The 21,956-nt window shown below is 44.2% G+C and overlaps 1 protein-coding gene across 9 annotated transcripts in view; it reads left to right on the top strand.

The window, feature by feature from the left end:
• The window catches only part of MARCHF3 (membrane associated ring-CH-type finger 3), a 134,962-nt gene that overhangs the window by 80,950 nt on the left and 32,056 nt on the right, over positions 1-21,956 (top strand). For 3 of the 9 annotated variants that reach the window (XM_036280657.1, XM_036280660.1, XM_036280656.1), the window contains 3 exons: positions 4,045-4,123; positions 16,142-16,385; positions 19,119-19,323. In XM_036280657.1, coding sequence (XP_036136550.1) covers positions 16,198-16,385; positions 19,119-19,323 — 393 coding nt within the window. In that variant the 5' untranslated portion in view covers positions 4,045-4,123; positions 16,142-16,197. Of the gene's footprint in view, positions 1-4,038; positions 4,124-7,899; positions 7,922-9,146; positions 9,171-16,141; positions 16,386-19,118; positions 19,324-21,956 lie in introns of those variants that run through there. The other 6 variants (XM_036280663.1, XM_036280662.1, XM_036280661.1 and 3 more) reach the window with 4 other exon arrangements.

The raw sequence follows: 21,956 nt of genomic DNA, 5'->3' as shown, positions 1-21,956 counted from the left end.
TTAAAAAAGAAAGAAAAGAAAAAATATATATAGACAACTATCAAACATCAGAGGGGATACTAGACTGCTTAGAAGTTAAGTCATATAGAAGGTATTGTGTTTCTAATGGGAGGTCTGCATTAGCCCTACGATTGTGTGACTTTAAACCTGGGTCCAGAATTTGATGTCCAGATAGTGAGTTTATATATTCATTCAATGAGTCAACAAATATTTTTAAGTGCTTATTATATGCTAGGCACTTGTGCAAAGCAAAGTCTTAATAGTATGGTAAGGTTTTTTTGTTTTGTGTTTTTTCAAGTAGAGAGGGGCTAGAAGATAGAGGGAAGGTCTATAAAGTACACCTTTTAATGCAGTCTTCCCAATGACTGCATTGCCATTGAAGAAGATTGCTCCTGTAAAGAAACTGTGTATGGGTCTGTAGTTAAAAAATAATACAGTTTATTCAAGCAGATTGGAGCTTTATTCCTTGAAACTAATAAAAGAGTCTTATGGGAGTTGGAAAGAGATAAAGAGAATGAGTATACAATCATCTGTAGATACACAAGCATCTAAAAAGATGGCCTTTTTAGTCTTTTTAATGAAAATATCCCAAGACCTGCACAGTAATGGGTAATTTGCCTAGGAACTTATCTTCATTATTTGTATAACTTTTAATCTGCCTGCTTTTAGTTTCATGCACATCACAACCACTTAAGGGCTCTAAAAAGATACTGAAGAGAAGCCATGTTTAGAACAAAAAATTCTGTTACTGATTTTACCATGGTGATCCTCATTTGTAAATCTAAGAAGTGAGTCCAGCTCTGGCTAGTCTGGCTCAGAGGTTGGATAATCAGCCCATAGACTGAAGAGTCATGGGTTTGATTACCTGTCAAGGACTCATACCTCGCTTTTGGGTTCGATCCCTGGCCCCACCCCAGTCGAAAGGTAACCATATGTCTCTCTCACGTTGATGTTTCTCTCTTTCTCTCTCTCTCTCTCTCTCTCTCTCTCTCTCTCTCTCTCTCTCCCTCCCCCCACTCTATCTAAAAAAAAAAAAAATCAATGGGAAACTATCCTCAGGTGAGGATTTAAAAAAAAAAAAAGTGACTCCAATTTATGAGCAGACCAAGCTAGAGAAGTCAGCATGCCTTGTTTGCATACAGATACGCTGTCATCATGGATGAGCTGTAGTTGCATTTTCTCTCCTAACAGACAGGACACATTTTATCTCCCCTTGAAACCGAACTTAATAAAAATCATGATGCAGTGTATTTCTACCTCTTTCAAGTGTTCAGATCCTTATGACCCAGATAGACAAAACCTTGTAAATTTCCCCTTCCACACTTCCCTGTTTTATTAAATGGACATGGATTTCTCCCTAAGCTACCTAGTAAGCATCTAAGTAGGCCCTGTGCTGAGTGCTGTGTAAATAAGATAAAGAGAGTGCCCGGTTCTAGGAATGTTGACATCAACAGATGGAAGTGGAATTACAAACTCAGTTTCAGTTTCCCCCTTATTGTTAGGAAAGTGCAAAGAAACATCCTCCCCAGAAAAGAACACCACCATTCATTCGTCTGTATTCATCCTGCTGAGTGCTTCAGGGTTGCTACCTCATTCTGGGGCCAAAATGGTACCTGGCCCAGAGGCAAACCCAGGGAGGATAAAGGGAAAGTTACAAAGAGGTATAGTAGCCTACTCGGATCTTCATAGCCTCACATTCGCCCTCTAGCAAAAACAAAGGGAGACAATATTCTATTCTGTATTGTATTGATGTAGTGTTTTAAGATAATATTCTCTGCACCCTTCACCTTACAGTAACACTTAATTTCTTTAGGTGTGCCTGGTTATTTGTGTTCAATTTCACCCGAGTGTTTTTTCGGTACGTTCTGGTCCATTCACCCCAGTTCAGGATCACAGCTTCTAGTGGCAGGATTCATCAGGCTCACCTCTGTCCCTCTCTGGAGCCTTAATATTCTAATAATAATGAGAGATACCACTGAGTGGGCACCCACTGGGCAAGATATTTTACATACGCTGTGGGCTAATTGCGCAGTGATTCTGTAGGAAGGTCACTTTTCTTTTTTACAGATGGGCACATTGACAGGAGAGACATTAGTTATCCAAGATTGAGCCTGAGTAACTGGTGGCAAAAGACAGTTTCCAAAGCTATGTACCTTATTCTTAGGCTCCTGTTTTTTTTCACTCTGCCACCCTGCTTCACAAAGTACTGTGTTTTCTCCTATATTAGTGTCAGTATTGTGATAAATGTCTTTTGGCTTGAGCAGCAATATCAAAAGCAATGGTGTACCCTTGTGGTATTTGAAGTTGCTGTGGCCCTCTCACAATCATTGCAGCTAGCAATATCTGCCATGCACCAAGGTCTGTGCTAGGTACTTTATATGCATTATTTTCATTTAATCCTAAAATATGAGGTTGGGCATCATTTTATCCCCAATTTGAGGAGACATAACTGATAGATGGAAAAGCTGGGATTCAAACCAAATGTGTCCATTTCCACAGCCCGCATGCTGAATCACTGCAACAAATAGCATTCCCCCATTTTGTTTTTTAAAAAAAGAAAATTGTTTTCACTGGAGAGGCTAGTGATTTCTGGCTTCTATCATTGTCAAGTTGACTATTGCCACTGGATATGGTGGCACATATTTTCTCCCCTGTTGCACTCATAGTAAAAGTTTGTCATCCGGATCATACTTCAGTAGCCCCTAGGCTCATGGCTGAGTCCACGATGGTAAGATTTATGGTGAATTGTTAGCATACAGATGGCATTATATTACAGTCATTTGTTGAATAAGTTGAAGTTTTATTGGATTGAAAATAAAAGATGGCATTATATAGGGCACATGTGAGTGCGTGTGCGTATGTGTGTGTGTGTGTGTGCGCGCGCGCATGTTGGAAGATATGCTTTTATTTGCATTCGCCAAAAATATGACTGGAGATCCAGCTATCTAAGTAACAGTATCTGGCAGAGAACTATGTACTAGAAGGATTCTCAGTGGAAGTTGAATTGCTTTTATTCATTTATTTAAAGTGTGTCCTTCCCTTTTCACCTGTTTCAAACGAGAGTGTTTGTGCTCTTTCAGAATGTGTGAAAATCCTCCATTTATAGAGTCATAGATGTTTCCTGCCAGTTCCTTGGTTCAGCAGCTCTCAGTGGTTCCAGTGAAACCAGAAAAGAAATGCTTCCGTCCTGCTTTGAGCTTTGGAGTACACTCCCCAACCCTCCCCAACCCAGTCCCCTCCTGCTCTCGGCAGCGGCCCACGCTGGGTCTGCAGAGCCTTTTAGGATCCCTGATTCCATTCCTGTTATTTTTCTTCTCACTGCTTTGTGATCCTACACTGAATTTCAAACTAAACAGCAATGCAGATGGGCAGCATCTAGGTTTCCCAAAATACACATTTTTTATGAGTACTTCCCTCTTGAAGTGTGTGGACAGAGGCTGCATATTATCTTCCCATTATCGCTCTGTTTTAATGTCTAACTGGCAGATGCCTGTCAGTAAAACAAGGCAATACAGGCAGAAAATGTCTCTGCTCTTAGAGAGCAAAAAAAGATTCCTGGATTCCTATCAGTCTCAGAAACACATGTCAGCCATCGTGAAAGAAGACATAAATTCCTCTGTGGGGCATACGTAGGAATGACCCAAATGTCCTCACCCTTCTTGGTGAGAAGAAGAAAAGGGAGCTGTTTCTCATGCACATGCAGATTTCCCCCCCCAGCGGAAGCTTGCCCAGCATGTTAATGTGTCACCATTGCAATCCTGGAGCAGGGTGTGGCCATCCAGATGGCACCTGCAACTTCACTGGGTGGGAACCGCTTCCTGATAGGTCACAGACAAAGCTCAAACTGGTACCGCTTAGATGACCGCAGCTAGTCTTTCTGAAGAGAGCAGTTCTGCCCAACTGCTTCCACGTGCTCGAGGTGCCGTCAGATGTATCTAATAAATGATATGAAAGTGGAAGTCTATAGGGCCAAGTGACTCCAAGTGATCTGTGCCACAGTAAGCAAAAGAAAGGATATTTTACAATTGTTCTCATTTTCCTAAGGGATCACTAAATGCAGAAGGAGTGCTCAGCCTAACGAAAGACTAGATCAACCGTAAAGACAAGTCAGCTAACAAAACAGGTGAGAGAAACAGCGCCTGGCTTTTCTCCTGAGAGTGCTGCAAGATGGCAGGGACCATGCCCTCGACCTATTGTGTACCCCTTTAAATCAGAAATCCACTTCTCTGTACTCAAGAAGGATTATTAATGGGGAGATGTTTTTTTATTTACGTAAAGACACATGGACCTTTAAGAATAATATAAACAACAGAAACAACTCAGTTACTCTAGGATGTAACTAAGGTAACCAGTTCCTTATGCTGAAACTTGGCAAAGGAAAGAATTAAGCAGTGATCCTGCCTTTTCTGTGCATATTGTATTTGAGGATAACCAGATTGTACTGGTTGACGAAGGAAAGTTCTTCACATGAGAATTCCAGCCACTAAATGTGAAAGGGAAGTTAGAATTGGAAAAGCATAATTTTGTAGCCCCCAGATCAAATAATCAACTTGAACAACTGTCACCAATGGAGTCAATCATTAGGCCATTAGAAATGTTAATGGGGAACTTCACAGTGGACGAATCAGGCTGCTGAACCCAACCCACTAAAGGTGGGCTGGCCAGATACCAGGTGCCTCCTGATGTGAGGCAATGGAAAATACACAGTGCCACCTATGAACCTGAACGTAATCAAACCAGTAAGTGTCCAGAAAATACATGGGATAGAGGAACAAGTCAAATGACACACACACACACACACACACACACACAAAACACACACAAAAAAATTAAGAAAGCAGCTATTGAGATGGAGCCCACAAGGAGCCCTGTAAAATTTTCCTCAGCAAGACAATGGCATGGCGGGGAAAAGGAGGTGGCCGTGTGCCGGTGAGAGGGACGTCAGAGACAGGACACCCAACTCTTATCCCCTGCTTGGATCATCCAAGCACACCGACTACAAACAATTTTTCAAGACGGAGAAATCTGAATGCAGTTCAGGTATTAAATGATACCAAAGAAATATTGTTTGTTAGGTATGACAATGGCCCCGTGGTTATATAAGAAAGGTCCGAGGTTTTTGGAAATTCATACTGAAGTACATAGGGGTAAAATGACATCATTTCTGGGAGTTGCTTAATAACCTTAATAGGATGAAAGGGAGGAAGGGAGGATGAAACAAGCGTGGCAAAATTTTTATTATTAGATGGGAATGACAGAGTATATCTGGGTTTATGCCGTATTTTCTCTATTTGTTTGAAATTTTTCATGATAAAAATATTAAGGAAAAGAATAAGAGCTCTCTCTCAGAGGAGACAGTGGGGATTCATTGGAGCTGTGACTAGAAAACAGTCATTATCGGATCATTAAAAATGTTATGGTTTTTATTCTTAATTTATTTGACAATATCCTTTTTATATATAAAAAAACAACTTGTTTTGTTGGCTCTTCCGGGTAGTCACTAGAAACCAGTTTCATTGCCATGCATCAAGCAATTGGGGGAGAATTTGTGAAAGCGCATGCTGATCTTAGCTGAAATAACTTGCTTTCTTCAGCATCTGCAGTGGCTGGTCTCCAGGGGCTTATCTGGCTACATGTGTTTTTCACATTTATTAGTGAAATTGGAGATTCAAGAATAAAACACAGTCCCCAGGAACATCGTGTTAATTTGTGACATGCTAGAGAATTTTTAGCCCATAAAGCAAATGAATGAGTTCCGTGGGAGCATAACTGTTATTTTCACCCCGGAAGGAAGTGAAGACCCACAGTATTTGTTAAGCACTTAGAGAACAGAAAATGAATAGTGCTGTAAAAATAAAAATACACTCACACCATTGCTATTCATCGTGTAATTTTTTGTTCTAAAGGAAAACTACCATCAGACAAAAATGTAAAACTAAAGGGAGACCTCCGTATGCTGTCTAGTTGTTTTGTGTCTGGTAATAATTTCATTCAGTGTCCATAAACAGTTGTTACGGTTCTATCAAACAGCTGGATCAGGTGAAGGGACTTCGCCCATTATTTCTGGCAAGGCTGAGTGTACCAAGAAATGAACAGACCAGATGTTCGAGTCAGGACCTTTCTTCTAAGTGGTTGAGGAGCTTACTGGGAAGTTCTGGTGGGAGACCGCCGTCTGTGTAAGCCGATGCACTGGGGCGTCTCTAACAGGCGTTGAACACTCAGCTCCGCTGGAGACGGGTTCTCACACTGAAAAGGTCCAGACAAAGCCAACGCACTGACAGGTGGGGACTGTGTAAGATGCAGGGACTGATGCAGTCGCCAGAGTCAAGATGTGAGCTGGGACAGGCAGCCAAGGAGCAAGTGCAGGAGGGGGACCTGTGCTCTGATTAGAAAAAATAATACCTCAGTGGCACCCTCAAAGGGGTTAGTAGGTACTCTGCATTGAGTAGGTGCTTTGTAGGGATGTAAGCAGGGAGTAAGTGAGAAAGAGGCCTCTTCCCAACCAATTTCATGGTCCTCAAGAATCCAGGATATACAACTGTGAAGAGATTAGTGATAAAGTGACCTCAGGTAACTCGGTCCTTGGCTAAGTGTTACTTTTTTCTTGTGCTTGTTTGTATCTTGATGACTTAAAAGGACTGCACACATTTTAGGGAACCAATAAAAAAGAATCTATGGCCCTGGCCAGTTTGGCTCAGCGGTTAGAGCATCGGCCTGCGGTCCGGAGAGACCGGGTTCGGTTCCCACTAAGGGCTCATACCTCAGTTGCAGTTTGTCCCCGGCCCTGGTTGGTTGTGCGGGTGGCAGCCACTCGATGTGTCCCTTTCACATCAATGTTTTTCTTTCTCTCTCTCTCCCTCCCACTCTACCTGAACAACAACAACAAAAAAGGAAAAATGTCCTCAGGTGAGGATAAAAAAAAAAAAAAGAATCTATGGGGGTGTGTGTGTGTGTGTGTGTGTGTAGGGGACGAAGTCAAGTAATTCCAGGATGGGGTGTGTCCGTTCTTTTTACCTACATTTATACAAGACTGTGACAGCAGATGTCGGCAGTTCTGCGCCCACAAGATGTTGACCTGGGGAGATGAGAGGGGAGTAAGGAGAATTGCAAGGGGTGGGCTAGGTGAGGGCACCTAGAGGTGGGACCTAAAGGAAGGACCTAGAAGGGGCCTCTTTTTTCCGACCTGGTCCCGGCTGCTGTGAGATGACTCTGCTGCACTACAGTCTTAAGCTCTGCGGGTTACCAAGCGCCCTCCGTGTGCCCGGCGCATCCTTACCACAGGTCCTCAGTGTCGGAGGAAACCCCAGCTTAGCGCCAAGTAACTGTTGCATTGATAAGCTCCAGGTGGCCGTTCAAAGCCAAGACTCCGTGATCTAAAGCCGGAGCTGTATCTCTCTTTCCCGAAGGCTCCCAGGGGACCCCTGAATCCCAAACCAAACATGCAAAAAGGCAATGCAGAAGCACCCAGAGACCCTGACAGGTCTCTAGACCATGTGTGAAAGAACGTGAGGTTTGGGAGATTTTAGTAATTGAAACATATGATAGGGAGCCTGTCTATAATGCCAAAGACAGGGCTGAAAAGCAAAATCCAAAGAGGTGTGTTTGTTTTTTGTTTTTTTGTTTTTTGTTTTTTGTTTATTTGTCTTTGCTCTGCCTTAATATTCCTGGGCAAGCTGAGTAACTTTGGGCATCCTTGCAAGTATATGAAGGGTAACACAGCCAACACCTCTTGGGACCTCACAGGCCTGAAAGCACTGCAGAGGGGCTCCCAACCCCAGCCGGGTAGAAGACGAGGCGTGGACACTGCCCTGTGAGACAGCGCGACGGCCAGCTCCTAATGAACGGTCTTGGCGAGAGGCAGGTGGGGAGAGCCCCAAGGAACCCTGGTTTAAGATAAGCCAGCAGCTCACTTTATTCCAGGGTACGGTGCAAGGCTGGGGTTAAGAATTAGCACATCTATATTGCTGGTACTGGGTTGTTTGTGCAGAGGAGGATGAGATCCAACTCAGTCTGAACCCCAAATCAACTTCTTACTGGAGGACATTCACTTAAATGCTAGTAGAAAATGAGAATGAACCCAACAACAAATTGGGAACTTCTGGTTTGTAGAACACATTCAGCTCTCATTTGCAGCTGAAATGATTTTTCCTGTATTACTAGATAATCCCGGTCAGCACGCCGTAACCTCCATGCCTTTCCTTATGCTGGACAGGTAGCTGCTGGCACTGGACTCGCTGAATGTCATTTGAAGAATACACATTATTTCTCATCCCCGAGTAATGTCCCATAAACGTTTCATTCTACTGTGCCTGCTGTCCTCTATTTTTTTCAACTTGACATTTAAACTTTTCTAATGTGCCCTGATTGTTCCCAAGCTCCTAGAACTCATCCGTGCAGCTCTGCTCCCCCAGCCACTCCCGGGCCTCGCAGGGCTGTGTACAGGAGCCAGTTGTTATTTACAAGTGTGATTCAGCTGTCTCCATGTCTTTGAACATACGGGGTTGTTGTGGGATTTTTAATTGCCATTTTCATCTATATAATTAAAATTAAATTTAAAAAAATGGATAGCTTCCAAAATCTGAATTAATTTTATGAGTACTGCTTGAGAGGGGAAAATATATGTAAATACGATAATTGTTACTTGATTTGCCTTCAGAACTAGAAGATTTTACCTGGCTGAAAAGAAAATATAGTAATTTTAAATTTAAAAAAGAATTAGTCCGATACTTCTGTGACTGAGAATCAGAATTAATGACCTGGATGGCAAATGATAAATAACTCTAGATATGTTTCAAATAGTACACTGGCAATGTGTTATTTTAACTCTCTCCAGATCCTACTTCCCTTATGCTGGTCTGGATTTTTTTCTCCTCACGGTTCATCATTGGTGTTTACACATTCCTCGAGAAAATGCCATTGTCCCAGATCAAAACCTTTTTCATGCTTGGACACAGGCATTTCACCTGCTTCTTCTGCTCTGTAAGTGTGACAGTGAACACACAGCAAAGACGAATGAGACAGTAAAAAGAAAAGTTTGCGTGTGTGTGTTTAATTCATTGGGCCAGCCAGTGTTTCACTTGCAGACTCATCAAGCGCCTGATGGTCATGTTTATAAAGACTTGGATGGTCACTTTATTTGGAATGACAAATTCTCCGCTCTACATAATGAGGTCAGTGAAGCATCCAGAAAAGAAATGTATAATTTGGTAGCGTGGGTCTGTAAGCACAGCCCTGCCGTGGCTATTTAAGTTTAATGAAGCAGCTACTTTGCTGCTACACATTCTTAGTGAATAGCCTCCTTGGTGTGTTTTTGAAAACTTAAATGTTGCTGGCAATCATGTCCCAGCAATCTCCTTGGAGAGCCTTTGTGCCCTGTTCTCAGAAGAAATATGCCGCTTTTACATGTTAATGGTTTTGGAATTAGTCATTTGCTCCATTTTCATTGGAAAGCAAGGTCAGTGTGTGATTTCCTGCCTGCCTTCATTTTCTCTGAGCATTCAGAATACTCTAAGTCAGTTCATCAGCCATGCAGCGCACTGTCTGGTTACAACATGCCTGAAAAGCCAAAGAAATGTTCTCTCCAAGAGTATTCCTGTTCTCAGAGACGCTTCTTAGACTTCAAAGTCTAAAAATTTGACTCAGAGGGGAAATTTCTCGGACAGACTATTATTGCTATTTTTTTCCCGGTTTCAATCACGAACCAACTTGTATCACCCATTCATTGGTCTCATTAGAGGAGGCTTTGCTCCCTGATCCTCGGGAAGGCTAAGGGATATTGTAGAGATCCTTTCTGAAGCAGATTTGCTCCTGTAAAACTAAGATCAGGCTTCTGAATCCTGGACCACTGTTGATAAAGCGCAGCTTTGTGGGAACAGAAAAACCTCTAGCCCTCCCATAGTTCTGCAGTTTCATTCTCCAAAATTTAAGGCATCTGCTGGTTTCCCCTGAATTAGCAAGGGCATGATTGCTAGTGCTGTGTCCTCATCTCTGCAGCCCCAAAAGAATCTGGGAGACACTCTAGACTATTTGGTGGCCTTTACTTGAGAAATGTAAAGCAGGACTTGAAATGGCTGGACTCTATACCACCAGGAACTTCCCAGGACAACCTAGTAGGTTCTCAAAAAAATTTTTTTTGAATGGACAAAAGAATGAAAAAATCGCCCTGGCTGGTTTGGCTCAGCAGTTAGAGCATTGGCCCATGGACCAAAGAGTTGCAGGTTCCATTCCAGTCAAGGGCACGTACCTCTGTTGTGGTTTGGTCTCCAGCCCTGGTCGGGGTCATGCAAGAGGCAACCAGTTAATGTTTCCCTCTCACATCGATGTTTCTCTCCCTCTCCCCCCCTCCCACTCTTATCTGAAGATAAATAGGAAAAGTATCCTTAAGTGAGGATTTAAAAAAAAAAAAAATGAATGAATGAATGAATGAATAAATAAATCAATTTGCTGCTTTGATTTGCTGATCAACTCTGGATGTGGAGGTGACACAAGACCCTTCCAGGACATACTGCAACCTGAGGAGCCCGCTTCTTAAAAATCTCTGAAATTAGCATTTGAAATCTTTAGAGTTGAATTTGGAAGTGCAGTCTTGCTCCAGACTGCCTCTCTAGGCAGCCATTGCCCAAGCAGCCGCATGACCAGGTTAATGCCAGCCGGCACACATACCGTTATGCTCACCTTTAAACCTCATGGGTAATTTTTGTTGTTGTTGTTGTTGTTGTTTTTGTTAATCGTCACACAAGGATATTTTTCCATTGATTTTTTTTTTAGAGAGACTGGAAGGGAGGGAGTTAGGGAGGGACAGAGAGGAAGGACAAACATTGATGTGAGAGAGACAGATGGACTAGTTGCCTTCCACATGTGTCCTGACCGGGTCCAGGGATTGAACCTGCAACCTAGGTACATGCCCTTGACTGGGAATCAAACCTAAGACCCTGCCCTGACCAGTTTGGCTCAGCAGTTAGCGTGTCAGCCTGCGGTCCCAAGAGACCCGGGTTCGGTTCCAGCTAAGGGCATGTACCTTGGTTGCAGTTTGTCCCCGGCTCTGGTTGGGTCATGTGAGTGGCAACCACTCGATGTGTCCCTTTCACGTTGATGTTTCTCTCTCTATCTCTCTATCTCTCACTCTTTCTCTCCCTCTCCCACTCTATCTGAACAAAAAAATAGATAAATGTCCTCGGGTGAGGATAAAACAAAAAACAAAAAACAGACACTTCAGTTCGAGGGCCGACACTCTAACCACTGAGGCACACCGGCAGCGCCTCATGGGTAATTTTTATACTCAGAGATGCCAGCGTCACAGATTCGTCCCCCAAACAACATTTTCATACTGTATCTAAGAGATTAAAGTTGACTTGGCACTAAAAATACAGTTCTGATAGAAGCAGGCCTGAAAATACAGTTGGGAGAGGCTCATTTTCTAGTGTATTTATCATATGCCCAACTGGCTAAGATAATGGTAGCTGCTGTAACAACTAGACCCAAGTATCTCAAACCTAATACTAGTTGTTTTTCATCATAGATTTTCACTAAACATTTTCATGGAAGAATGAAACGTGTGCTCAGAGATATGAAGGAGACAGGGCTAAGGAGAATGAGATAAGGAGAATGGGTATGCAAGGAAGAGACTCACTTTGTGCTCCCACTCTGAGAGATCTGGAGTGGCACATTGGCAGGGCTCTAGTGGGATCCAAAAGGTGCAATGTGTTAGGAATCAACCAGCCAAGGGGATCAGAAACAAGATGCAGCCCAGACTAGAAGAAGAGCAGGAATTAAGTTGAACACAGTAAAAAAAAAAAAAAAAAAAAATGCAGCCTTCTCTGTGCGTGGCTTGTTCCAATTTACAAAGCACATTCGTGTGGATTATACTATTTTAGGCCTCACAACCAACCAGAAGAGGTGGCCCAGGAAGTATTAGTACCCTAATTTCAAATGTGCAAGAAATCTCAGCAAAGTCTGAGAGACAGAGTGGTTTTCCCTCATGAATAGTGAACCAGGGTACAGGCTTGGGTGTCCTGGCTTTAAAAACAGACCTTTTTCCGCTGGGTGGTGTGGCTCAGTGGTGGAGCGCCGACCCATGCACCAGAAGGTCGCCAGTTCAATTCCCGGTCGGGGCACATGCCCAGATTGTGGGCCAAAACTCCAGTGGGGGCATGCAGGAGGCGGCCAATCAATGTTCTCGCTCATCGATGTTTCTCTCTCTCTCTCTCTCTCTCTCTCTCTCTCTTTTCCTCTCTCTCTAAAATCAATAAAGAAAAATACATATATATATTTTTTAAAAACAGATCTTTTTCCCATAACTCCATGATTCTTATGGAGGTTCCAGGGTCTGCTGAGGCAAAAAGGCTGCAGGGGTGAGCAGAGCTCACTTCCCTTCCCTTCCCCCTTGTCCTCTGGACACGTCCTCATGATGCCAGACATGTTCCCATGGAAATCGCTTACAGTGGCAGCCTGTTCAGAAATGCAGCAATGATCATCTGCAGCCTAGTTGGGTCCTTGCTTTTGTAAAACCTGCACTCTGTCCTTTAAAGGGGTCACAGTTTAACAGACAGTCCTTTTGTCATTACATTTGTCTAACCAGGCTTTCCTTTATTGAGCCCTTCCTCCTTTTTTATTGTCTCCCTCTCATCTACCTATTTCCACTGTGTGCTGCTGAATTTGGCCAGTGCCAAATTATGTTTCATTCTCCGCCTGAGTAAGAAATTATCAAGGTGTAAAGTCTGGCCAACAAAGGACCCATCCTACCGGTGCGATTTGAAGTTTCAAGTTTATGCAGGCACCACTCCCTCCCAGCATGTTTTTGTCCTCCCAAATCCCAGAGAGCCGAATTCTTGGGCGGACTAGAAAGAAATGTTCTCACAAGAGCAGCAGTATGGATAAGAAAGTGGTCAAATGGTGCTTGAAATTGTATAGAAAGATCAGTGAGAGACCAGCGCTAGGCTACAAACCCACAGCTCAGCTCTTTTAGCATCCACGGCAACAGCCTGCTGTTTTCCCAGGTGGCTCTGAATGAGACAGGGAAATGCAGTGGGCCATTTGTCACTGTCCCAGGTGCAGTATTCATGCCAATTGGTACATGCAGCCCACTCTTGCTCATGTCTGGATGGAGGCCTCTGGGCTCCCTTGTGACTGAGAGTGGGGAGGACGCGCTGCCTCCTGAGCTCGTCCACCCGAGTAGGTGGTCAGTCACCCTTCTGGAGTTGAAACCAGCTCACCTTTCCCACCATGGTCACAGGTGCCCATGTGCTGTGTGATTCCTCCCACTCCATTTTCAACTCTAGACACAGGTGGGTTCTTTTGGGGGGGTGTAGAGCAAAAAAGGGGGGGGGAGGCAGTTTTTTAGAAATGTGGGGACTCACTATGCCTGTCTTAATGTCTCAGGGTTATTCTGGTGCATGGTAGTCAACGGATATGCTGGTTGTTCTTCAGTGAGTGCTGGACTGGAGGCTCATTTCCGTCGGGTCCTAAGCTGGGTTCAGGGTTCTGCAGGGCTTGCTTACAGAAGGCAAGTGGGGGAGCCTTGAGGTCCTTTATGCCCAACTCAGTGCCTGGACCCACCGTGAATGGAATGAACTGAGAAGTGAACTGAAGTACAGCATCCAGAAGTCAAATTACAGATACAAAATAAGATTAAAGGAAGCTCTACTTGTAGGATTGTCTTAAGGGCGTTTTGTTGCAAATTTACGTTATACATTTGGAACTACTTCCTTTGATGAGGACTTAGTCTCGGTTCTAAGTGAATGAACTTGAGCGACCTAACTACTGCCAACCCTGGTCTCATTTTGTCACTCTGTGCATCCCTTCTCTGCCTTCTTCCAATTCCATCAAGTGTAGGGAGGGAGCGTTTGGCCCTCTGAGTTGGAATTATGCAAAACCCGAAAATAGACTCTCAGAGTGCACCCAGACATAATGATTCCATGCAGCAAGAAGGTCACTGTGTCTGCTTTTCCTGCCAAGACACCCCTGGCTCTTAATCTATGGCTGCCTTGTGAAGCAAGAGAGCTGTGCCAGGAAGTCGCACTCTGTGACTGAGGCACCACGAGAATGTAAAATCATGTCGGTGGGGTTTCATAAGGGCAAGCCAGGGGGGTGGGATAGACACAGTTTTAGGAGACAGGCTTTGAATCTCTTTTTTTCTGTGGCCTGAGAGCTACCATAACTCTGTTTTTAAAAAAAGTTATCTGTCCCCAGCTGCAAATCAACTCCACCCTGCCAATTCTGCCGAAAATTAAAAAGACAGTCACCCAAAAAATTTTACTGTGATTATCTGAGTGGTGGGATGATGAGTTAGTTTTATTGTTTTCTCTGAGCTTTTCTGTACTTTTCATAACATGTACTTCTTGGTTTTGTAATGTTAATAAAAACACTTTAAAAAAAGGCAACAACTGCTATTTAAAAAGTAAAACTATGCCAGCTGAATATCTGATTATGTTCCTTAAAACTCAGGAAGTACCTGGTGGTGAAGAAGCCCACCAGAGTCATGACAATGGCATGGAAGGGGCAGCCCTGCCTCTGCCCGCATGCCAAGCCTTGGAACAGGGCTGGTGCTCACAGCCCTCTTCCCACTGTGAGGTTCCAAAAGGCTCCTGGGAGAGACCAGACCGCAGACCCTGAGAGGACTCATGGCAGCCAAGGAACACAGGAAAGGGAGCATGCTGAGCCAGACACCTCTGCAACAAGGAAGGATCCCATTCCCATCCAGTTGTCTCTGGCAGTCAGGTCTACTTGACATGTGCTTGTTGGGAGGGACAGTGTCAGCTCAGTTCATCTGGAAACATTGTGTTCTCATCCTACAAATGTCCAGTCAATGCACATTTTTTGGAAATTGGGAAGATCCTATTTTCCAGAACTGTAGGAGTCAAGTAAAGTATAATAAGTAGAGACAAATATCTGGGAGCAAACAACCTTTTGAGGAATTCTAAAAATCCCCTTTGGGCTGGGGGGAAGATTCATTTAGACATGGGGCCTTGACCAACCAGACTAGTTATTGACCATGAACTCAGTCTGTCACCCAACACTGCCTCAGTCCAGGTCGTGTTGGGCTCAGGAGCTTGAGGTGAGCAGGCTGAGCAGAAATAGTCTGTATGGACAGTGAAACTGTCATCTCACCTTTAGACATAAATAATTCCTCCTGCCAGTTTCTATAAAGCCCTCTATTTCTTACACTTCACATGCAGACTTAATATTGAATGTAGTGGTGTTCCTCACCCCAGTAGGCCTCACTACTTTGAGCTTGAGGTCAAGTTCAAGCCCATACCACACAGACCAGAAACAAAATTCCTGGCAGGTAAGGGAGGTAAGGCTGTCATTACTAATGGATTCTTTTTTAATAGGCAATAGAGATCTTATTCATCAGTTTCTTCCCATCTCCTATGTGTTCCCTGATGACGAAGCAGTGTCCATGGATTTTAGGTAGCACATAAATAAACAAAACTCAATACCAGTGTATTTATTGTAATGTCCTTTAGGGAAAAAAATGTAACAAGATCATCCAACTCATCATTTGAATAACTTAAAACTAAAATAAGTTAAGTTAATCTTCAAAACATAAGTAGATAACTGTATTATGAACACTGATATGGCAAAAACTATAATGATGGCACGTTAATTGGAGGACTCATGTTCGGCAAATATTGTCCTGCAAGGTGCTACTTGGCCAGATTTGTTTTTATTTTTTTCTTTCTCTCTCTCTTTTTTTTTTTTTTAATCTTAGCGTCTCAGAATGAAGCTGTGTAGAGGATAAATTGCTTACAAGAAAAAATAGTTGCGATCAGTGATCATGATTCTAGTAACTTTTATAGAGTGTCAACAAAGACTTATTGCTTCTTTGGTGCAGAGCGGGAGAACTGCTTATCTCCTCTTCAGATCTGGCTTTGGGGCCATCGTCCCTCCCTCTCCCAGAGCAAGGATCCTAGATGTTTATGTACACTGACATGCTCGCTGTCTTGTTCGCAACCATGTCCGCTGTTTCTTGCAGACCATGTGTGTGCGCGTGTGCATATTAAATGGCAACAAGATAACGAGCCACGTCTAGGCTACCCCTGTTATTTATATTAAATAATGACATGATGATGTTGGTAGGCTGTAATTCTCTATTTCCTATTAACCACCCTGCCCAAGTAAACTGTTTTCTCATCTCTCTTAGATGGAAATCCTGTATGAATGTGGAAGCCATTAGCAGAGTAATTGCTGTCTGTTACCATGACAACCAGCCGCTGCAGTCACCTGCCCGAAGTGCTGCCAGACTGCACCAGCTCGGCTGTGCCCGTGGTGAAGACTGTGGAGGACTGTGGCAGCCTAGTGAATGGGCAGCCACAGTATGTCATGCAAGTTTCGGCCAAGGACGGGCAGCTGCTCTCAACAGTAGTGCGGACTCTTGCCACCCAGAGGTAGTACCACAGTTAAAATTAAAATAAATGAAGGTGTAATTGATCCTAATGAATGTGTCAGATGGAAAATGCTCAAGGGAATGTAGTTAGTGCTCGGGTCTTTGTGTCAGGTGAGAGGAGGTATTGGGGCGGCGGTGGGGAAGACTACACAGTTCTATTTCTATAGCAATAGGGTACAAAGCTAAAATTCACATTGTCCAGTTTTCCACTTAAAGTCACCCTTGCAGAGGGCCAGGCAGGGAAGGATTCCACAAGACACAAGGTTTCTTGCTTTACATTTATTTTGATATTGCAACAGTAATTACACTCATTGTCCCCAGGCACTGACAAAGGTAACCCTTTGTTAGCATAGAATGAAGGAGGCACCTGATTTCAGGTGACTGAGCCAAAGTAATTGGATTTGTGGGCAAAACTTTGAAAGTGATATTCCTGGTGTGCATGCCAATCAGCACTGCCTGATAGGATCGCCGACCAGGGCATCTTCCTGGGCGAGTCTCTTCTCTGAGGGCCTCTTCTATTGCTCCCTCCTTTGCTCCTCATGGGCCCCCACCCATGATCCTTCATACACACCTGCCCTGTGTACTATACTGTTGTTAAACCCCCACAGCTTGTCTCCCCTGAGTGATGAACCAAAGCAAAGCTAAAGGCTTTCGCAGCCCAGGGATGGCTAATGCAGGCCAGCACTTTGTCCCCGGAGGTCTCTTCTTGTGCTGTTGCTGCCCAGTGGTAGATTGAGAGCCACAGGCTGCCTGGCCAGTAAGTACACCTTGGCTTCTCCAGCTTTCTTTCAGAATAGGTAAGTGGGACTTTGACTGATGAATAGAACATGTAGATCAGCACTGGATTTGCCTCCTGATATCTGTGCTGACATTTCTGACCCTGAAGTTTGGGTCAGTGACTCACACCTTGACCGCTTACCTTGGTCTGAGCAATTTAGTCAGCCTATCCAGTGCAGATACAGGTCCACAGATCTGAACATGTCCCTGCAGCCAGACTCCTGGGACACCACCACATTTCTTCCTGCTGCCCCCCGCCTGGACATGGTGTCCACCAGATGTGGACTCACACACCCAAATATGTTGCAAGCATCGTCCATGTACTTTCAATTTGTGCTGCTATTGCAAAGGGAAGACATAGGGAAAAAAGCCAACATATATTTTTGTACCTCTTGAAAAGCTTCTAACAATTGATCAGGACTCGGAATAGGATGAGGCAGTGAGCATCATTGCTTATCTGCAAACTGAGACAGATAGCTGATGTGCACCTGTCACCCTTGCTGCCATCAAACACCTTGGCTGATCGGGAAGTGAAGGCTGCAAAGGTAAAATGACAGACTCGTGAGCCACTGTGCACATGCACACACATGCGTGTGTGTGTGTGTGTGGTTTTTACATGTTCTCCTACCACAAAGCAATGTAAACTAAAAAGTTTCAGAATTTTCAAGCAAGTGGCTCAATGTGAATGAAGAAGGCCAAGAGTAATGAGTGAGAAAAGTCAAATCTTTTGGGCAAGTGAGGAAGTCTTTTTCTCTCTCTCTTTTTTTTTTTTCATCCTCACCCGAGGACATATTTTGCATTTATCTTCAGATAAAGTGGGGGGAGGGGGGTACATCGATGTGAGAGACACATCGACTGGCTGCCACCCACATGACCCCAACTGGGGCAGGGACAAACTGCAACCAAGGTACGCACCCTTAGCGGGAATCAAACCCGGGACTCTCTGGTCCACCAGCTGATGCTCTAACCACTGAGCAAAACCAGCAAAGGCCCTTTTCTCTTTTAATCCCCTCTCAGCCTTCACTCATTCCCAGGGTCATCCCCAGAAAGGCCTATGGGAAACAGCAGTGTTTTCCTGGCTGTTTGCATTTGGACCAAAGATGGTGTCAGAGAGTGGTGGACGATGAGCCCATTTTAGAGATGAGGAAGCTAAGTAAGGATCAGAGAGATGATATTACTTGTCCAAAGCCAGCCAGCTGGTAAGCAGCAGAGCTGGTGTCGGAGCCTAGGCATCTGGACTCCAGAGCCTACACGTGAACCACTGTCCTGGGCACCGCCATGAGATGTGCAGGGGGATTTTCCCAAATTAAAGGCATAACTCTAGCCGGAGGGCACCTCAGTAAAACACACTCGTTACTTGCTTTCAGCGAAGTGTCCTTAGCATACCAGAAAGCATCCTAGGAAAGTTCAAAGGACGGATTTACTACTCAGCTTTGTGCTGTGGCTCGGATGGCACTTCTGTGTGTCAGCTTGAGGGTTGGCAGCCAGTTAACTTCCGTCATCTCAGCCCCCCACCCTATGGAAAGGAGAAGTGAAAGGAACCTCTGGGTGTTCAAAGTGCCCTGGCCGGGTTCAAAAACCGCAATTTGCCTAGGAACTACAATCAGCGTCATTTCAAAACAATTTCTGTTCTTAATGGTGAGATACGGTTTTCATTTTTTGATCGGCAGTTTGCCTGAATTACACTTGTACCAAAGGCAAAAACATCGTGTTGCTTGTTTTCACTCACTTTTGGCCCAGGCCACTCCCTATTTCTTTGTATTGGAAAAGTAGATGATCAAGGACCATGGCACTGACCCCCACTGCCAAGTACAAATGTAGACCTAGGGTTTTAAAGCAGGTGTCTTTCTGAGCAGCGGCCACTGGGGAGGCCCTGAAGGACACGGAGCCAGAGGACTATCCACGTGCAAGTGGTTCCCAGCCCAGTGACCAGCCGGTGTCCCTTCTTCTCTTGCAGCCCCTTCAATGACCGGCCGATGTGCAGGATCTGCCACGAGGGCAGCAGCCAAGAGGACTTGCTCTCTCCGTGTGAATGTACGGGGACGTTGGGGACAATCCACCGGAGCTGCCTGGAGCACTGGCTGTCGTCCTCAAACACCAGCTACTGTGAACTCTGCCACTTCAGGTTTGCAGTCGAGCGCAAACCCAGGCCATTAGTGGAGGTCAGTAATTGGGGCACGTCCTGAAAACTTAGCTCTAATGAGCAAATGATGTCTGCTTTTATGCCCAGATCACAAACCCTGTACAGCTTCATGAGGCTCGGTAACAGCTCTGTGTGCGAGTGGGTGTGAGAGTGTGTATGTGCCCAGCACACACAGAGACAGCTCACTCGCTTGTTCAGGAGCAACAGGAGAAAGTTGGCCTCTGCGAGGTGGAGACAGGAGAAGACATCAGTGTGAGGAGAAGGGGAAGTTTAGAGACCTGATCTCATTTTTCTATCTCTATGAAGTGGAACCAGCAGATCCCTTTCCTCTTTGTACCCGCTCCGCCCACCTTGAAGCAACAGACCAGTGGGCACATTCTGAGAGGCCCTTATGAAAACTCTAGCTGCACAGGGGTTTGAATCGTTCCGAGACCTTAGGGAAGTTATTTCACCTCTTGGCAGTTCTATGGGGATTAAACGAATTAATGTTTATAAAGCACTTAGAAGAATATTGGGTACAAATACAAGTGTTTAAAATTTTTTTTAATCTCTCCTAGGAAATTTTACCCAAGTTCTTTCAACTAATAACCTAATATTAGCATTTCTTTTCTTAAAAGGTGGTGTTGTCAACTCAGCCGTTAAAATGGCAGGGCATTCTCTTTCATGTTTTAGGAACCACATGATTCTTCTTTAGACCAGGGATCTGGTCTTGTATGGGGAATTGGGAAATATCATTGGACTATTTCTGTCCTCTCTCCTACCCTCAATTTCTACTAGCCAGTTAAAAATTGGATCTTGGCAACTATAAATATTCTAATACATTATGAAAGAGACCCAAGACACTGTGCCTATAATCCAGACTTACTGGTAACCTCCTCCTTATGTCAACAGCTGACCCAGCAAACTTTGGGCATTAAACTAAAGCTGGAAATCAAGAAGCCCTTCTGGGAGACTATGTAAAACAGTGTGTTAGCGCCTCGGCACTCAAGGCTCCGGAGAGCTCTATATATAGATTCTCTAGGGTTTGACCTTGAAATTTTAATCAGGACCTGTAACTGAGGCCTGTTTGAGCTATGATCTGTTTGCCAAATGGCGCAAATTTATTTGACTTGCCCCAATAAACTCTGTGCTTTTTTTTTAAGACTCTAGATCAAGTGACCTCTTAATGTAGCCGTCTTGCTGCTTGACAGCCACTTTCAGGAATTCATATTTAGAGAGTGCCCATCAGGGATTTGGCCCTCTGCCACATCCACTGGGATTGACACGTCAGAACTGCTCTGCAGAGCGAAATGTAATTACATAATAGAAGCCCAATGGCAAAAGTTAAAAAGAAGCCTATTTCTCCTTTCTAGAAACTTTTTGGATCTTCCCCAAGTTGATAAGGCATTTTCCCCGGGGAAGCCAGCTTCTCAGAGTCAGAAAGCCCTGCTCTCATGGGCTGCATCCAGCGGCCCTCTTTACCAGTGTCTCCCCAGTAAAGAAGACTTTTGCTTTTGCTCAGTAAAAATCCCAAGGTAGCCCTGGCCAGTTTGGCTCAGCGGTTGGAGCGTCAGCCTGTGGTCCAGAGAGACCCGGATTCAGTTTCCGCTAAGGGCACGTACCTCAGTTGCAGTTTGTCCCCAACCCTGGTTGGTCGTGCAGGTGGCAGCCACTCGATGTGTCCCTTTCACGTCGATGTTTCTCTCTCTCTCTCTTTCTCTCTCTCCCTCCCACTCTATCTGAACAAAAGATGGGAAAATGTCCTCGAGTGAGGATAAAAAAAAAATCCCAGGGTATATGTGGGTAGTATGTAACAAAGGAGTGTGTGTGTGTGTGTGTGTGTGTGTGTGTGTACACATGTGCACACATCTTAATTTTCCTCCGAGTACACCCAATGCACCCACTGATTCTCAGAGAGGAAAACGTATCCGCCCACAGATGTCTCTCCAAAGCTGCCTATGTCAGGCCACAGACAGACTCCAGGGTCTTAGGCAACTGCCATTAAACGAGAAACAAGACAAACGACCTTGAGAATGTGTGAGGTGCTCTGCAAGATTTAGGGCTTTGCCTACAAAAACTTCACCCAAACAGTCGCGGGTGGTGAAATTTTCATTGCACAAATGGAATGTGACATTTTTCAGAGTTAATGATGATTGAACAAGTTGAAAGTGAAAGGCAAACCTTCCCAAGCTGGGGAGGCTGGCCGTTTGATCATCCCATGGCGAAAACGAACTTGCTGTTTGACCACAAGCAATAAAAAGAAGTTGTCTTTGGTTTCCCAGCTAGAGGACAAATGACAACCAGGTGCAGGGAGATTTTTAAACAGATGACGTTACTAATTGACTTTTCCCCTTACCAATGGGAGGGTTTATTCACAGTGAGCATTGCTTCACAATATGTTTACGTCCAGATAAACATGAATCTTTTTAGTAAATCATCAAAATCTGCCAGTTTGAGTTAAGCATTAAAGGTGTTGTTACTTTGTTTCTCATTTTCACTCTTTTAATTGCTTCAATCATTACTTTATTTACCAGTTGGATCTGCCTTCTCATTAAAGCAAGAAAATTGCATAACATTTAATTTTAAAATCAATGTGGTAATAACAGCTCCTGTTGCTGGAGGAAGTGGTTGAAAAAGTAATTTATAAATTTTATTTGTCAGAACCCAGATGTT

This window comes from Molossus molossus, unplaced genomic scaffold, assembly GCF_014108415.1.
Source record: "Molossus molossus isolate mMolMol1 unplaced genomic scaffold, mMolMol1.p scaffold_m16_p_3, whole genome shotgun sequence".
Taxonomy (NCBI): Eukaryota; Metazoa; Chordata; class Mammalia; order Chiroptera; family Molossidae; genus Molossus; species Molossus molossus.
This window is presented reverse-complemented; position numbering and strand designations above follow the sequence as displayed.